Source organism: Gossypium raimondii, chromosome 2, assembly GCF_025698545.1.
Source record: "Gossypium raimondii isolate GPD5lz chromosome 2, ASM2569854v1, whole genome shotgun sequence".
Classification (NCBI taxonomy): Eukaryota; Viridiplantae; Streptophyta; class Magnoliopsida; order Malvales; family Malvaceae; genus Gossypium; species Gossypium raimondii.
This window is the reverse complement of record NC_068566.1, coordinates 32496821-32514801: the sequence shown is the minus strand read 5'-3', so window position 1 is coordinate 32514801 and position 17981 is coordinate 32496821. Positions and strand designations below refer to the sequence as shown.

General features: G+C 35.2%; 1 protein-coding gene across 2 annotated transcripts; it reads left to right on the top strand.

Moving 5' to 3' along the window:
• The first annotated feature begins 12634 nt into the window (after window positions 1–12634).
• On the top strand, window positions 12635–16999 carry LOC105788405 (NAP1-related protein 1). Of its 2 annotated transcripts, XM_012615296.2 has the most exons (11): window positions 12635–12952; window positions 13597–13719; window positions 13824–13874; window positions 14044–14115; window positions 14270–14380; window positions 14469–14530; window positions 15093–15153; window positions 15240–15296; window positions 15404–15448; window positions 16621–16740; window positions 16941–16999. In XM_012615296.2, exons 1-10 carry the CDS (start codon window positions 12824–12826, stop codon window positions 16693–16695), a joined length of 786 nt encoding a protein of 261 aa, XP_012470750.1. In that variant the 5' UTR covers window positions 12635–12823; the 3' UTR covers window positions 16696–16740; window positions 16941–16999. The 2 variants fall into 2 exon arrangements, with proteins under 2 accessions (XP_012470750.1, XP_012470749.1); XM_012615295.2 differs by having other exon boundaries at window positions 16621–16999.
• Window positions 17000–17981: the final 982 nt, after the last annotated feature.

Genomic DNA, 17981 nt, shown 5'->3' with positions numbered 1-17981 from the left:
TTTTTAACATTAATTAGGGAAATATGTCGCTTTTAGGATAAAGAAATGGAAAGTACATCCAACTAGGTGCACTTTCTTCATAGATGGCAGTAAAGCGTGCCTAGTTGGCCACGCTTTTTGTTTCTCTCTCTAGGGTTAGGGCCTTTTATTTTATTAGGGTAAGGGGTTTGGTTTTTTTAGGGTTTAGGGTTTTTTGAAAGTTTTCAGAGTTTTCTACTAAAACGAAAGAAGTTCTTAGGTAGTTTTGAGGGGTCAGGGATGTGATAATATGCCTCAACACACATACATTTCATATGTCATAGCAGGATAGGACCATCACTTGAGAAACCCATCTTGGGGAAATCAAGTTTTGGGGGCGACGGTGCTTGATACGATAGGGGTTAAAGTCCAGGTGGAGGTCCTAGTTGGCAGTCCTGATATGGTCACAAGTTCGAGCATAATTGGGGGCCCGGTGATGATCGTTATGTGATTAAGAGTTCAAGCTTTTTGGATACCCACAAACAATGCCCTATATATACCATACATAAGATTGATGTCATAATCATACGGAAAAATACTAAGAACTTCCGGTGTAATCAACGTAATTTTTTTCTCAATTTCCAAGCAGTCAGTATCTTAAACCTTTCATTCTTGACCGAACGCTGACACCGAAGTGGACACAAGAGGGATTTTAAGAGGAGAGCGGATGTTCCGATACAGTAGAGGTCAAACTCAGGTCGTCATGACAGCCGTTGTAGTTATTAATGGGTTGTGTAATAACGAGAATCGTCGTCCCCCTGAAAGGATCATCACCTTTACTGCACCGCAACAACTACTTCCCACTTGAGAGTCTTCTTCCATCTACGACGGTGCCAACCTTTGAATAAGAAGGAAGATTAAAGGTACCAGTTGCCTAGAACTGGAGAAAAAAATTCATCGATTATAGTGGGAAGCCCCAAAGTTTTTTCGTACAAATATGCCATCAAACTTCTTTATGGTATTTATAAGGTATCATTTTTGGGTATTCGAAAAGATTGAGCTCGTGGCCGCGTAACAACCGTCAATTGGTTCCCTCGTTATACCCTGAAACATTACCGTATAATGACCGTTGATCGAGACCTCTATGTTGACTTTCACCCTTGACCATAGAAAGCAAAGTCACCCCATAAACGACTTTTCTAGGATAGGCTTCAGAGGCAATGATCCCATCTCAGCATGATATATGAAATGTGTGCAGCTCGGAGCGATATTGCATCACTGACGACTCAAGAATACCTCGAACATAAATAAAATATTTTTAGCGACCGAAATTTTTAAGATCGGGGAATGGTTTATAGTGGAGAAATAGAGAGGATTGAAGAGAAATTATATGATCGAGGGATGATGAAGCTTGTATGTGAGAGCCATTTTATAACTATAAGGAAGGGTCTGTTTGCAAAGGAAAACTTTGAAAGTGCGCTAAAACATATTCTAAACGTTTTGTAGTGTTTAAAGTGTTCCAATTATTCGAAGCGTCAAGCTTTTCTACCTCGGGTGAAAGCCCCTAGCTGGGCGAGCTTTCTCTAGCAAATTTCCTATACTTTAAAGGTGAAAGGATCTTTGCGTATGCCTGTTTAGCACGTTATGCAACGCCGAATCGCAATGAAATTATAGGAATTTTGAACTCGTGATGAAAAGTATTTACATACAATATGCAATAAATATGTACATTCATAAATGAAATCCATAACACGTATTCTCTTTCTCCCTACATAATTCTCTTATAAAAGGGGCTTAATTTTCATAACATAGACACGCATCAAGTTAATATCAAACAGAATAACCTTGCATCATAGGTGAGAGTTGTGCGTACTCCTTCGGGCAACTCTCTACTTATTTTTCTTTGCGTTTATTAATCCAAATCGTGACTGTTATTGAAATGAGTCGATGAGTGAAATTCATTATATACTACGACGGTTAAATTTGTAATACAGAGTTCGATGTGGTGTTTGTAGGAGCGAAGTCTGTGGAATTTACAAGTAATAGCACCATTCAAATGCGTGAGCCAGGGACCAGAATCAGGAGGAAAGTCAGGAAATCATCCCGGGGAAGAATTACGAGGTTGCAATGCAGATTTCTTACATTCGTTGACCCCTATAAGTATGAGTTATTCGAATTGATTAGCGAGACGTGTCTCGAGACAGTCATATCATCGCATATTTTAAAAAAATGTTGTTATTGAGTTATATATCGAGTTTACCGGTGCTAATGGGTCTGGCCTATCTTTGACCACTGTCACGGCGAATACAGGTACCGAAGCTGAATATGAAAGTCCTACTATAGATTTGTGCAATGGGTTTTCTGGCCTCCTTCAAAATGGCTACTACGGTGTTCCTGAAATATCTATGGGTAGGCACTCATCGGTCTCCGGCATCGATCTAAACTTCGGGGGTCAATACCTATCGAGTTATTAGCATAATCCAAATTTAGACACTCGGGCTTGACATTCAATTAGTGCATTTGATTTCAACTTCGGCATTGGGTCAATGTTATTGGGTGAAAGTAGTTATACCGGGGGATTATCAATATACATCGGTCATTAACCAGTTGAATATTTTGTTGGGCACATAGGTAACAGGAGAACCAATGACCTACTCCTTTCGACGAAGGCCTACAAGGGTACGTCCAACACCATGCTCAAAGGTGACAATGAAGGCACAAACAAAAAAGGGGATGCAAGTGAGGAAGAAGAGACTATAGACGCAATAGAGGGGAAAGAGTTAGAACTTGAGCCAATCTAGCATCACGGTCAGGATGGTTTAGAAGTGGCACTATTTTTCGAACCGGATCCTATTACAATAGAGCCGAAACCTTGGGATTTTGACGATGACGCCTCGAACTATGATCTTGATCCAGATGCGTGATTCATTGTGTATGAACTTCCCCTCTACATGACGAACATCGACCTATCGGCCGAGGGTGGTTTAGAGTTTTCGCGGCTTTCGCATAGAACACCTGGTCATGTAAAAACATATCGTGGTGTACTAGTACTAGAAGTTGGAATGAAATACCCTAAAAAAATGCTTTTCTTGTTGCACTAAAGCGAAATAGCATCAAGAATGGCGTAAAATACTACGTCATGAAGTCTCACTCCGAGAAATTTGAAAGAAAGTACGCAATGAAGAACGAGAGATGTAAGTGGAAAATCATGGTGTCTTACCATAAGAAAATTAGGATGTGGATGATAAAGAAGTATCTCAATCCCCATACGTGTGTTTTTGACGGGCGAAAGTTAGGACCATCCAAGGCTAGACTCGGACACAATTGCTGGCATTATTCTACTGATGGTGAAGGCCAGTCCCCGGATTGAAATACCAGTGCTAATTACAAATATATGTAGCCAGTACCAATACACTCCAACGTACTACAAAGTTTAAGTTGCAAAACAGAAGGCTGTAGAGAAGTTGCATCAAGGGTGGAAGGGTTCGTATAAATATCTATGGCAATGGTGTTAGGTATTGGACCGGTACGTACCAGGTTCTGCAACCGATCTCAAAATGCGCCCAAAGTACTAGAAGATATGTCGCGGCACGGAACCTCTATGTTGCGACATCGCTATAATTTTCTGCAGGGTCAACCCGACCCATTCGCACAACTCGATGGTTTAACCCTTAATACACCTAATTTTAACCCTTTAAAACACCTATTTTTTTACCTAAAATAACATAACTCTTTTATTAAACCTAGCATCACCTTTCTTACTTTCATATTTTGAAAAACCATTCTCAACACACTTAAACCCTAAACCCTCAATATCTTAAACATTCTATTTCCTCTTCATAAACTCTTCAATCAACATCGGTGCAACAAGAAATGGGAACATCGCAGGAAACCAAGGAATTCAAACAAACTTCGACTATATATTTAAGTTTAACGGTTCCTAAATTCAACTTTTTATTGTTCCATTGAATTGTTTGCTTAGTATTCATTAGGATTGATATATCATGCCTCCAAGGAAAGTTAGGCGAACTATGGAAATAGATCCATCGATGGTTCAAAATCCTTCTACGTTTCTAAATCTGAATGTTGAAAATTATTTTAATAAACTTCAAGGAAAATCATTCACTCAAGAGAGGGGATTTGATCTATCCATGATTTTGTGTAAGGAAATATGGCCTTTAGTCAAATATCACAGGTGTAGACATTTTTGGATGATCCCTAAATACAGTGTTATTGTCCCTATTGTTTAAGAACTTTGTGTATCCTTACGGGACCACGATTCTAGAAACACTGAAGGCTATATTTGGGAATCGATACTTGTGCGAGGGAAAGAATTGCAAGTAACCCCTCGAATAGTTTGCGACTTTTATAATGTTCCATACTATGAAAATGATTTTATTAACGAAACTGATTTAGAATACTTTTGGGACATGGATATGGATAACATTATAAACATTTTAACTGAAGGAATGGGTGAATGGAAATATCGTTCAAGTACCAATGTTCTCGTATCCTTTCATCAAGCTATTATGTTTCTAGAGGCTAAGATATGGATCCAATTTATGTGTACGAAAATAGTACCTACTTTAAATTTTTCTAACGTTAATACCTTTAGGGCAGTGTTACTTTATACTATTTTATAGAAAAATAGGTATGTATTAATAAATGGATTCACCAGAACATGAAAAGATGCATTAGTGGCTAGAAGGTGGGCATCTTCTTTCTTCATCTAGTGACAGCTTTATGCAAAAAGATGGGTGTACCTATGATATCCACTGCTACACCATATTCGTCACAGTATTGGAACAAGCGGTAACAAGAAATGACTACTACACCATATTCATTACAGAGATTGACAGGAGCTTAATAAAATATCGGTGAAAATAGTCATCCAAAGCTTAATTAGATGATATAGTGGATGCAAGAGTTGGGACCAATTTTCCAAGAATTTGCAAGGCAAAACAGCATCTGGGTCCCCAATCATACACCTGACATGTTCGGGCCAACAAATATAAAGCAAAGAGAAGAAGTGCGTAACAACAAAAAGGATGAGCAAAATGATGGAAGCGAAGAGATGGATTTTGAAGAGGATGGTTGAACATTTTTTTATTTTTCAAAACTTGTATTAATTTTTGGACAATTTTAATTTAGACTTTGTAAGAGTAGGATTAATAAGTAAATTTTTAGTATGCTCTATTTTGTTTAAGCTTTCTATGTAGGAACCCAACATGAAGGAGACACAAACAATTCGAGCTTTACATGATCAAAGGAGGAAGCACCCACCATTAGCAGTTGGAGCGACCACGATCAATCGGGTAACTTCTGTCCTTATGTTTTATAGGTTACACATTGAGGACAATGTGTCAACTAAAGTGTGGGGGGTAACATAGAAAATATGCTTCAAATTTTTATATTTTCTTTGATTTTTCTTGTCTTTTGTGTACTTGATATTGTAGAAATACAAGTGATTGGTTAGGAGCATGTACATAGGTTGCTTGTGTTTATGAATAAATTTGGCATAATGATAGGTGATTTTAAATTTTTGAGTTTTAGACTACTAAGTTCTATATGTTACACTATAAATAGACATTAAGTAATCAACTATACCAAGTGATGTAGAAAATACAAGGAAACAAGCATGCTAGTACGAATGATAAATGGTTGAATTTGTATTTGTTTGGTTGATTAAATTTGTGCATGTTGAGATATTTAGGGATGACCTAAGGCATAGTTTGAAACACATCTAGAGCCAAAAAGCTCTACTCTTTATATTTCACCTTTAGTACCAATTTTTGAGCCTGTTGACACTTCTTGATGAATCGCATTACAAGCCCCGAGCCTGAAAACGTTAATTTGTACATGTATCTTTTCTTTGGTCTTGCACTGCACGATTATAGATGTCTGGACATACATATTGAGGGTTAAGTAGATACATCACAATGGAGTTTGTAAAAATAGAGTCAAATAGGAAAGATTAGTGTGATATAAGAACTATAAGTTAACCTAATGTACGAAACAAAAAGAAAAATCCAAAAAGGGAATTAGTACGAGTAGAAAAAATCTTAAGCTGGCGAAAAAGCATTCATGAGTGAGATATATTCAAAAATAAAAAAGTCACAAAAGAAAGAAAAACTCATTCATTAGTGCATAATAACTCGTAGGGCTAACCGTAGTCACTATGACATGTTATGACTTCCTATATATGGAGAGACAAGGAAGGTGAGAGAAGGAGAAATAAGGCGGTGAGTGGTTAAGGTCATTAAGGGTGAAAGAATAGGAACTAATACGATGTGTCAAACTATTTTCGTGTTTGTAACCATTTTTTATGCTTACTATTTTTGAATTTCATACCTGTCCTAGGCCTCAGAACGTTACAAGCCAAAAAGTCCTATGTGACCTAAAATATCCTTATATATGAATGGACATCATATTGAACATATGCATAAATGAAAATTGCTATTCTGCTCGGATAATCAAAGTACTTTTATGATCTGTTGATGGATTCCTACAGGTGAGACCCTTAATACTTGTATAGACATTTGGCTTAAACCTAGGGATAAGAACGACAACCACCTGAAGGCTATAAATAGGCTCATTTGGTACATGTTATGGACACCATTCCATTAGCTTAGATTCTTTCTTTAGATTTAGTTTTGTTTTCTTGCTTTCTTAGGTTTTCTAGAGTTTGGTTTATTTGTCTTTGTTTTATTTCAAGAGATCTGAATTGTGGAGGAGATCAACTTATGTGGATTCACATTTATTATTAATATTAATCAGGCTTTTCTTAAACTCTTTAGTTCAATTTATTTATTATGATTAATTCTTCTATCTATTTCATGTTGTTTATGAAAGCCATGAGGAGCTAATCCCTTTACGGGGAATTAGCAAGTGGAGGTATGATTTGTTAATTATTTTGTAGGGTCACTCAACGGATTAGCTATTTGGGAAAGGAAGAACGTGAAACAAACCCTGGGCGTAACAAGCCGGAGAAGTCATCAAGGTGGGAATTAACCTAAATTTGGTATTGTTCATTCATGAACTCCTTTACCCCAAGCCAGTTTGAAATGTGAGGTCGGAAGATAAGTAGTTTTTGCTGACTAGTTATGTTAGTGGAAGATCGAAAGATCCTTCTAGGGTAGTGACTAGTTAATTGATGAGGAACCTGACGCAACAGTTGATGGGGGTTACCTATAACACCCTTAACCCGTATCCATCATCGAAATAGGGTTTAAGAGTATTACCAAAGTTTACAGATCAAACTCAAATATTTCATATTACTTTACATTCATATAAAAAATTAATAATAAATTAATCATATCATCCCTTATATGAGCCCTCAAGGCCCAAAACATACATTAGAAACAAGTCGGGACTAAATTAGAATCTCAGAGAATTTTTCGTGAAATTTTAAAATTTTTCTAAAGTGCAAGACACACACGCCCGTGTGGTCAGCCCGTGTGGCTTACACGGCCAAGTGACATGCCCATGTCTTAGGCCGTGTAACTCTTTAACTTGGGTCACACGCCTGTGTGCTAGGCTGTGTGAAAATTTTAATTTTCATTAATTAGGTGTAGGGGTCACACGGTTAAGCCACACGCTTGTGTGCCAGCCCGTGTAATCAAATCTGAGCATTCTATTTTGAATTTTTTAAGATGCAGGGGACACCCAGCCAGAACACACGCCCATGTGCTAGGCCGTGTGTCACACACGACTGAGACACGCGTCCGTGTCTCTACTCGTGTGGACAAAATAAGGTAATTTCCAAGCCTTATTCCTCACCCAATTTCACCTTCCACCTACATAAGCACTTAAACACATTCACCAACCAATTCAAGACATTTAAACCAAGCCAAAACCATGTCTTATGCATGATATTTCATCACATGTATTCATATATTTAATCTTACCTAATTGATCAAAATTCACATTTATGCATACTTTATCAATTATGCTATCTCCATCCATTCATCCATATGCTTACCATCATTAAATCATTTCAATTTCACACATCAAACATGTTAAGGCCATATATATATACACATCTCAAAATATATCGAACACAAGCCATACCAATGGCTAATTGCAACCAAAATATTTAAAATGCCAACAATGGCTAAGTTAACCTATACATGCCATTATAACAAAAATTAGTTTCATAATTGTACCAAAATTGGCCGGTGGATAGTGTTAGTGATCTCCGCCAAGCTTCTAACCCTTACAAGCCTCCAAGTACTATAAAACAGAGGAAATAAAATAGAGTAAGCACTTAGTGCTTAGTAAGTTCGTATAACGGAAAACTAACTTATCAATCATTTACTCTTAAGGTAAGCATACAAAATACATCCAAGACAATTTGGCAATTACCCTAACGCACATATAACCTCATCAAACATGTTAGTCATGTATTTTATATGAATAACAAGATCATGGATGAGCTCATCAAATAGCATGTTTCCATATGTTTTCAAGTATATACGGGTAACGATTCATTCAGAGTTCATTTCAACTTATATCAGAATTTCACCCGTTGAATCATTTGAAATCTCGATGGATACATTGGTAGTACAAACAAAGTGTACAATACTGTAAATCCATCAATTCATATTCAGGAGTGCTTTTACAAGCACTTAAATAGAAAGCTCTCTCTCAAGCAATATAACGGGAAGCTCATGTGAGCAATGTAACGGGAAGCTTATCTGGGCAATAATACAGTAAGCTCACAAAGAGCCTATAACGGGTAGCTCTGGAGAGCAATTAATTAGGAAGCATCGGATAGCCATATAACGAGAATTTCAAGCGAGCAATAACTGGAAGCTCACAAAGAGCCTTTAATCGGGAAGCTTACAAAGAGCCATATACGGAACGCTCATAAGAGCTGTTGTGTGCCCGCAACACATGTAGGGTCACAACTGATCGGGATACTCTGAAGAGCTATTAACAGGAAGCTTGTAAGAACCATATAACGGGAAGCTTGAGGGGGCTTATAACGGGACGCTCTTTCGAACTATGGTGTGTCCGTAACATATGCAGGACCATAACTAATACGGAAACCCTGTATCTAATCAAATTTCATTCATTCAAACGGGATTTAACATTTATCGGAAACTTTCCAGATATGTGATCAGATTTCATATACATGACCAATACACAATTCACTTACAAATAATTCAAATCAATTCAAACATATAATTACACAATTAAGTTACACGAACTTACCTCGATAATGTTCGTGAACTTGTATGCTACTAATCCGTTACTTTTTCTTTTCCTCGATCCAATTCCGTATTTAGTCTATCTGGATCTATACGAGTAAATTTAACTCAATTTAATATTATTTCATACTCAATTCAATCCAATACACATCTTAGGAAAAATTACTATTTTGCCCCTGTACTTTTAATTAATGACGATTTCGTCCCTAGGCTTGGAAAATGAAATTCATGCAATTTAATCCTTATTCCAAGCCTAGCCAATTTTTACATATAACAGTAGTATACAATTTATTTCATGAAAATCAAATTTTTTCATAAATTTTACATCTTTACAATTTAATCCCTAAATCACATTTTCATCAAAATTCCTTTAACAAAAGTTGTTTATCTATCAGCAACCTTTCATTTTCTACCATGAAACTTCATAATTCATGCATACTCATTCATGTAAAAACCCTAGTACTTTGATAACTTTGCAAATAAATCCCTAAGATAGTTAGATTAGGTTATTACGATCTTGAAAATATATAAATTACTAAAAACGGGACAAGATTACTTACCCAATTAAGCCAAGTAAGCTTGCTTGAACTGTTTTCTCTTAGCTAGGGTTTCCATAAAAAAATTTGGGAAAGATGATGAAAAAGATGATATTTTCATCATTTAATCAATTATCATCTTTTAATATATTTTATTTCCAATTTCATCCTTTTCTTTAATTAAATTTCCATGGATGAATCATCATCCTTATCTACTAACTTCTCTTAATGGTCTATTTTCCATATAAGGATCTCAAACTTTGAATTCGTAGCTATTTGATACTTATAGCTACTAGAATTAAACTTTTAAATTTTATGCAATTTGGTCATTTTCATCTAATTAAACATACAATCGATAAAATTTTCTTAACAAAAATTTCATAAGATTTTCCTATCATAATTCAGACCATAAAATAATATTAAAATAATTTTCTTTTCAGACTCGGATTTGTGGTCCTAAAACCACTGTTTTGATTTCACTAAAAACGAGCTGTTACATTACCGAAGTGAGCTAATCATCCATAATCGAGATTTGATTTACTAACCTCTTTTGTCTCTTGAGTTTTATTTATTTTATGTAATTTTAGTATTATTATAAAATCCATAAAAACTCTCTTTTTTCTTTTGTACTATAATTTATTTAAAAGTACTAATTAGGTCTTTTAGTGTTTAGGTTAGAATAGATCTAGCACTCGCCTCCCTTGGGTACGATCCTAGGAGTACTTACCTACTTTGTTGTAACACTATGTTACAACTCGACCCATATACTTGCGGATACCACATTGTCATTCTATATTTTATTATAGTATTCACAGTTTGGATGTTAGTACGTCCGAAGGCGGTCACCTAATGTCTTCCAACTCGTGGGGCAATCCTACATAACTTGACTTATGGTTCCACTTGTACAAACGATATATTAGGTGAAACATATGATAAATAAAAACATTTACTGCACAAACTACATATTTATTGATAAATGATGTTTACCTCGTCACCAACGGGAACGTGTATAGGTTGGTGACTCTAGGACATAGAAATAGTATTCGCCACTAAGCCCACAACTGCATTAGCATCAAGAAACCACCGATCGACATCTTATCCGATTGTATTACCCGACAAAGCTCCTAATATAACGTCGATAACACGGCAAATCCCCAACTTAGTTTTGCACATTCACTGAAGTCAATTAGATGTAGAAGCCACCTTACATGTTCCAAATTTCTAGATTTATTGGGCATTAAAATGCCCTCGGTTAACCTTATGATAAATGCTCGAGCATACTGTTGTATGACCTTCTCCGTTGCATCGTTGGGAAGCTTATCGAAAATTTTCTCCAACCAATTGATCAATATCCGACCTTTGAACCTGTTCGGGACCTTCCCCAACATTGCCATGCAAAGGTCCACTTTTCTCTGAACCAACGTTGATCCTGTGATGACTGGCCCATCCACTAGCAGATCGAGCTGTAACGCTACGTCCTCGAGTGTGATTGTACACTCACCGCATAGAAGGTGGAAAGTGTGTGTTTCGGGCATCTATCTTTCCACCAACGTGCTAATTAACATGGGATCGAGTTTGTAGCTCACTTGCATGCGAGACTCATGCAAGAATCCAGGCTCTTGTAGGTACCCACGAATTTCAGGGATCGGAGGCTCCCGAGTATTATATATGAACGCCTCCAGCACACGATTGTCCGCCTATTTATAACATAAAAAATTATTTAGATTTATAAAAAAATATTTAACATAATTAAAAATATCAAGAATTTAAAAATAACGAATTACCATTGCTATTTGGGTGGTGGAAATATGGTTTGTCGCCGAAGCGGATTAGAGAGGCATCCATTCTCGAGAAATTGATTCGAACGAGTAAAATATGATATAATTAAAAAATAGTATTTTAAATGAAAATATAAATAAATTTTGAATAAAAAGTTTGAGAGAGTTTGAGAGAAGGATGTGAATGAAAAAAATGAAAATTGGGAGGTATTTATAGGTTAAAAAAGTTATTGTTAGGTTTTAAATTTTTTTTACCGTTTGGCGCAGCAACGGTCAAAAAATCGTTGCAGTTTACCATTAAGGGAAAGCACATCCAACTGGGCGCGTTTTCTTTATCTGTGGAGAAAACGCGCCCAGTTGGATGCACTTTCACCTTCTCTCTCCTAAAATCGGTCTATTTCCCTAATTAATGTTAAAATTAGCCTAAAGGCCTAATTAAAAAAATTGGCCTATAGCCCTTATTTAGCCGAAAAAATGTATTTTTGATTTATGATTTTATTGATTTTTAATTGATTAAAGGAGCAGAGAAGAAAAGATGACACGAAAAGTTGAGAATGCGAAAAAGGCAATGTTCTAGAGATTTTTTTCCTCAAAAATAGAATTGGTATTAATTAAATTTAAGTCCCTTGAATTACTTGAATGCAAAAATAACTTTACGTACAATGACACATGAAATCTTATCATTGGATCACGTGCTTCAATAGGTTAAAAATTATCACTGTTTATCAAATGTAAAAATAATTTTTTTGAAAAATTTAGGTACCACGTTAGAAGATTTGTCTAAATTTAGATCCCAAATGTTATCCTTATAATTCTTAATTTAAATATAATAATAAAATATAAAGATTTGAAAGGTTAAAATTAAATAAAAATAAAGTGGCATTAGTTTTTTTTATATTTATACAAAGATATCAAAGTTTGTAATGTAAACTAACCAACCAACCTTATCTATGGACACAATGGGTTGAAGTACTACCTACCGCAAGCCACGCAGAAAGATTCTGTTTCCGAACATCAGAACTCAAAAATATCCGAATCCATCCTTGAATTACCCTTACTACCCCCAACATCTCACAATTAAATGACCTTAGTACCCTCAAATTACAGGTGTCAGCTCCCAACTGAACAGATATAAACTCCCAAAACCCTAGCATTCTCTACTCTTTCTCTCTCTCTCACTCACTCACTCGCTTTTGTCCCCGTAGATATCAGAGGGAAAACACAAAAAAAACAGAACTAGGGTTTTAAAGAGAAAGGGAGCAAAAGTGAGAGAGAGGAGAGAAGAGGCAGAAATTTTTAGGATTAGGGTTTTATTATATTGTTCTCTAGGGTTTAGAAAATGGTGGCCGACAAAGGAAAGAAGATGAAAGTAGCAGAGAAAGTAGAGGAAGAGAACCATGATCAAATAGATGGAGACCTCGTCATTTCCATCGAGAAGCTTCAAGAGATCCAAGACGAGCTTGAGAAGGTCCATTTTTATCTACATGCCGCTTTTTCATTTATATAATGCGTGTATATGCTGATTTCCTTTTTCTTCTCATTTCTCCCTTGTTTAAGGTGTATGAGCTGGAAAATTAGCAAATTTTAGAATTTTTTAAATAAAAAATTTGGATTTCCTTGTGTTTTTTTATGGTATAATGTTAATTGAATGATGTTTTAAGTGTCAAAGTATTGAATTTGCTGTAATTTCAATTGCGGGTCGATGAAATAGATGTTTAAAATTTACTGCTCTGGTCGTTAATATTTGTACTTTATCGGCTTTGTATGCTGTTTTTATGTTGGGTTCATCTGAATTATTGTGCTAAGCTTTGTTTTATATGTATATTTATTTGGTGATCTAATGTTGATTGTTAATTCTTGCATCTGATCATCTTTGTAGTATGATTGAGTCCTTTAATGTTTTCTTCCGTGTATCTAAGTGTCCCCTAGCTTTGTTAAGCACAATTTTGATTTCTTCTTTTATTTGTGAAGTTACTTTGGATTATTATGTCTTATTGCGAGGCAGGTGATTTAATGTGGCTATGCTTGCTTACAAGCGTACAGATGAAGTGGTAAATGTCACATGTGGTGTTTCTGATTGTAAGTTTTTCGGTTCTGTTTTTTTGGTTGTAGATCAATGAAGAGGCAAGTGAGAAAGTCTTGGAAGTGGAGCAGAAATACAATGAAGTTCGCAAACCGGTCTATGATAAGCGGAATGAAATCATCAATTCAATTCCTGATTTCTGGTTAACAGCTGTAAGTTATTCTGTTCTTCCCATTTTAATATGGTGAACAATTTGTTAAATTTGTTTACATGTTCAGAAGAACGTATTAAATTGACTTGCATTCTTCATGTGCAGTTCTTGAGCCATCCTGCTCTTGGTGATCTTTTGACTGAAGAGGATCAGAAGGTTTAATGTCACTTCTTTCCCAAAATGAACTTATCATTTTGCGCTTATTTTACTTTCCAACATTGATTTTTGATTTTATTTTTTATAGATGTTTCTTGATGTTTGCCTGAATTTTGTGAATTCTTTCTTATTTTTTAATCTTCTTCTTTTCAATTATTATTCTTGGTAGATATTCAAATATATTAACTCACTTGAAGTGGAGGATTTTAAAGATCTGAAATCTGGATACACTATCACATTTGTAAGTTTATTCAGATTCTTATTCTTACCTTATTTTTGGTGATTGAAGTTGCTCTTAATTTCATTTGCTTGCATTGAACTACTGTTAGAAGAAACATAATTCATACTCTAATATATCTGATGATTTGTTGACCGGCTTTATTATAATTTTTCAGAATTTTAATTCCAATCCGTACTTTGAAAATACAAAGCTTACAAAGACCTTTACCTTCCTTGATGATGGAACCAAAATTACTGCTACCCCAATCAAGTGGAAAGAGGGCAAGGTAAGACGTTCTCTTTTGATGACTATCCTGCTTCTTGTTTTATGTTTTCCTTGGATATCATATGAAATTATTTTCCTTAAATGTTAAGGGCTTGCCAAATGGAGTTAATCATGAGAAAAAAGGAAACAAGCGACAACTTGCCGAAGAAAGGTTTGTTTATCATACCCATCAGTCAATTTTTCTCAGGCTTAGGACTTGAGTAACATAAAACTTGAGATCAGTTTATTAATATCTCCATCACTCCATGCTGTGAAATGCAGTTACTTTGTGTGGCGTGCTATGTTATAAGAGTTGGATTGGTGGTTGGACTGGTCAGACAGCCGGTTACTAGTCCAACCAGTTGAGCAATAGTTAAATAAATAATAAAAGTTTAAAAAAACATAACCAATTGGACTGCCTTTTTCTGGTCATGGTTCCCAGTTTTCTTCCGGTTCATAGCAGTTTGCTCTATTCGTGGTTATATATCATTGTCAAACTGTTTGGACTACTGGTTCCCAGTTCAACCGGCTGGTCCAGTCCGCTTCTGACAATACTGGTGGTGTTTTTATAACTGCTATGTATTTATATATATATGCATGTATATATTTGAAATTTCTTATAATATGTTGTGAAGTTCATATGCATTTATGCCACTTGTATTTGATCCTTCATTTATGAGTCACACTGCAAACCAATTCTGTATTGTGCTAAATTTTATCAACATATAACGCAGCTTCTTTACCTGGTTTGCTGATGCTCAGCAAAAAGATGACATGGATGAAATTCATGATGAGGTAAATTCTCTATGCATGTACTATTAGTTTATTTTACTCATTCTGTAACAGCGCTGGTCTAAGCTTTCATTTGATGAACACTGCAGGTAGCAGAGATTATCAAGGAGGATTTATGGCCCAATCCTCTCACTTATTTCAACAATGTAACCTCTTTTTTCCTCCTGCTTCTCATGATTTGTTGTACATACTGTTTTTCGTGATCATGTTTTGTTTCCCTTTGCTAATTGTTATTGGAACTTTCTTGATGCAGGAGGCCGATGAAGAGGATTTTGACGGAGATGAAGGTGATGAAGAGGTATACTATTTTTCTGTTTTTCGTTTCTTTGGGAAACTGAATACTTTCTTTCATGTCCCATTTTTACTGTGTTTGTTATTTCTTTCAGAAAAAAATGCACTCGTGTAGGTTTGAGGTTACTTGTTCATAGACTTAACTCTTAAACCGTTCTAATAATCATATGTTAGTTGGTTATTGAAGATGATATAGTTTATGCAGTAAATTACTATTCCTCTTTATAATGCATTATATTAACTCAGAGAATTTCTACTCTGTATGGATAGTCCTACAAGGTGCTGGTTTTTGTTAAAATTCTTGTAATCCTACTTGTCCATGTAAATATATTGCGATTTCTATGCTTTCCATATTAATCCTGGAGAATCCCTCTGAAACTGGATAGTGATAGGAGTGAGATTTGTGATTTATGTATCTCAAAAAAATGTGTTCTATGCTTTGGCCCAAGAATGCTTGAATGCCTCATAGAGCAATATGGGGCAAGAGGTTAACCGTAATCAAATGAGTGGAATTTGATATGTGAATCTTGTTCTATACGAGTGCCTTTTAGATTATCTCTGACAAGTTTAGCTCTAGAACTCCACCCAATTCAATATGGTCAAAATCTTATATTGGATGAAGAAGCACTTTGAGATTGCAGGTGATAGGTGTCTGAGAATATAATTTGAGATGCTTAAGGTAAGTTTTTGGAGAACATTTCATGTAGAGAAAGAAATGGTTGTCGTCCAGTGTATCATATTTGACTAAATTAGAGATTCAGGTTTCAGAATGGAGATGTTTATAATCTGGAATAAAGGAAAGTGGGAGAATGAGGTTGAATTTTCAATAATAAAGATTGTTTTGTTATTTAAGGAAGCATTATATGTCTTTTCTCTTTATTCTTAGGGAGTACTTGCACCTAGGTCACAACTCAGGTAATAGCTCTTTGGGATTTGTTGCTGCGTCTGGAAATTCTGAAACTTGTCAGACATAACTACATTGTTGTCAGATGGTGATGGCTTAATTATATATTCTGTTTAAAGTAAAGATATATTAGACTAATAATTTTGTAGCATTTATGTTTATTTCATTTATATTCGCACTTACAGGGAAAAGATGATGATGACATAATTTTATTTGACTCTGTTAAAGATATAGGTTAGATAATATCTCCTGCTTTGATATCTGTCCATTTACAGGGTAAAGATGATGATGATGACTCTGATGATGATCAAGATGATGATGATGATGATGACGACGACGAGGAGGACTAAATCACTTAACAGCCTTAAATCATAGTAGTTGATTCTCTTGCTCAAGTAAGAACTGGTGTAAAGTTGTCTCCTAGTCATAGCTAAGCAAGGTTATAGAGAAGATAGCCATCTTTAAGATAGCTTTCTATGTTTTATAAGCAACTCTCGTTATTGTAAGTATAGCTATGACTCGTTTCTTTTTGCCCATCTCTTCACCTTTTTGATCTTTCCTCCCTTGTGTTTTTGTTTTTCTGGTTTCCTCCCAGAGGGTGACACGAAGTGAAAGCTTCTTACATGATATTGGAATGCAGGCATTTTATCTATAGTTTTTTTTTTTTTAAAAGCTCTGTTAAATAGATATGTAAAATGCTGAATCCATTTAGTTTTCGCATGTTACTGATTGATTTTATCTATATTGCTCTGGATCTTTATTTTTCTTTTAAACATATGCGGTTTAACGGTCACAAATACAAGGATATGAGCTTTAATGACCTCAAATACATGGATGAATACAAGGATATAATCTTTAAAGACTCATATCTTAACGCGTACCATAGTACTTTCAACACATATTCATATCGTAATTTGAGTAATGAAGTATTTGCACAACTTACCAAAGCAATTATAACATCCCATAGTAGTAAAACTTCAGGTTTATCCGTGGAAATGATAATGTGGAACTTAATGCAAAATGCTTGTGGCATGATATTTTCTTTGTCATCACCAAGGTATCTTGATCGAGTTATGTTTTCACATCTATCAACGTGCTGTGTATTGTGCTTTCATATTCAAAATTATAAGGTTAATTTTCAAGTGAGTCGATCATGGTGTTCGAGTTCCATGAATATATATGTATGTTGCTAGTATCATGAGGTTGGAACTTAAGTTTAGCAAACGGTGCGGTTTTAGGTAATATTTTTGTTTGAAATTTGTCTAAGTCATTCTAATTCTCGAAAAATGAAAATTCTCTTAGAAATTCTTTAAGGCACCAAAATAAAGCGGAAGCAAACTCAAAAGCTAAGGAGCAACGAAAGAATTGAAAAGTCACAAGGCAACAATGCGCACAAAGTGCTTGAGTAAATGTTCTTAAATATATTCTTTTCTTCAAGAATGACGTGAAGTACAATGGGATAAAGTGATTACAAATGTAGGGAAGACCTCTATTTATAGTTGAGTTCCCTCATATATAATGATATAGATTGAATTACATCAATAGCTAAGATTAATGCTTATCTACAATATGAGAGTTCTAAGATATTTAAATTTTATACAATCTTATCTCTTAGGATTTATATTAATTATGGTAA

Bases quoted from the DNA above. Each gene is read 5' to 3' on its own strand.
- LOC105788405 (XM_012615296.2), top strand. From the start codon at position 12,824: ATGGTGGCCGACAAAGGAAAGAAGATGAAAGTAGCAGAGAAAGTAGAG. The intron at 12,953-13,596 runs GTCCATTTTTAT...TTTTGGTTGTAG, and splicing joins TCCAAGACGAGCTTGAGAAG to ATCAATGAAGAGGCAAGTGA. The intron at 13,875-14,043 runs GTTTAATGTCAC...TATTCTTGGTAG, and splicing joins TGACTGAAGAGGATCAGAAG to ATATTCAAATATATTAACTC.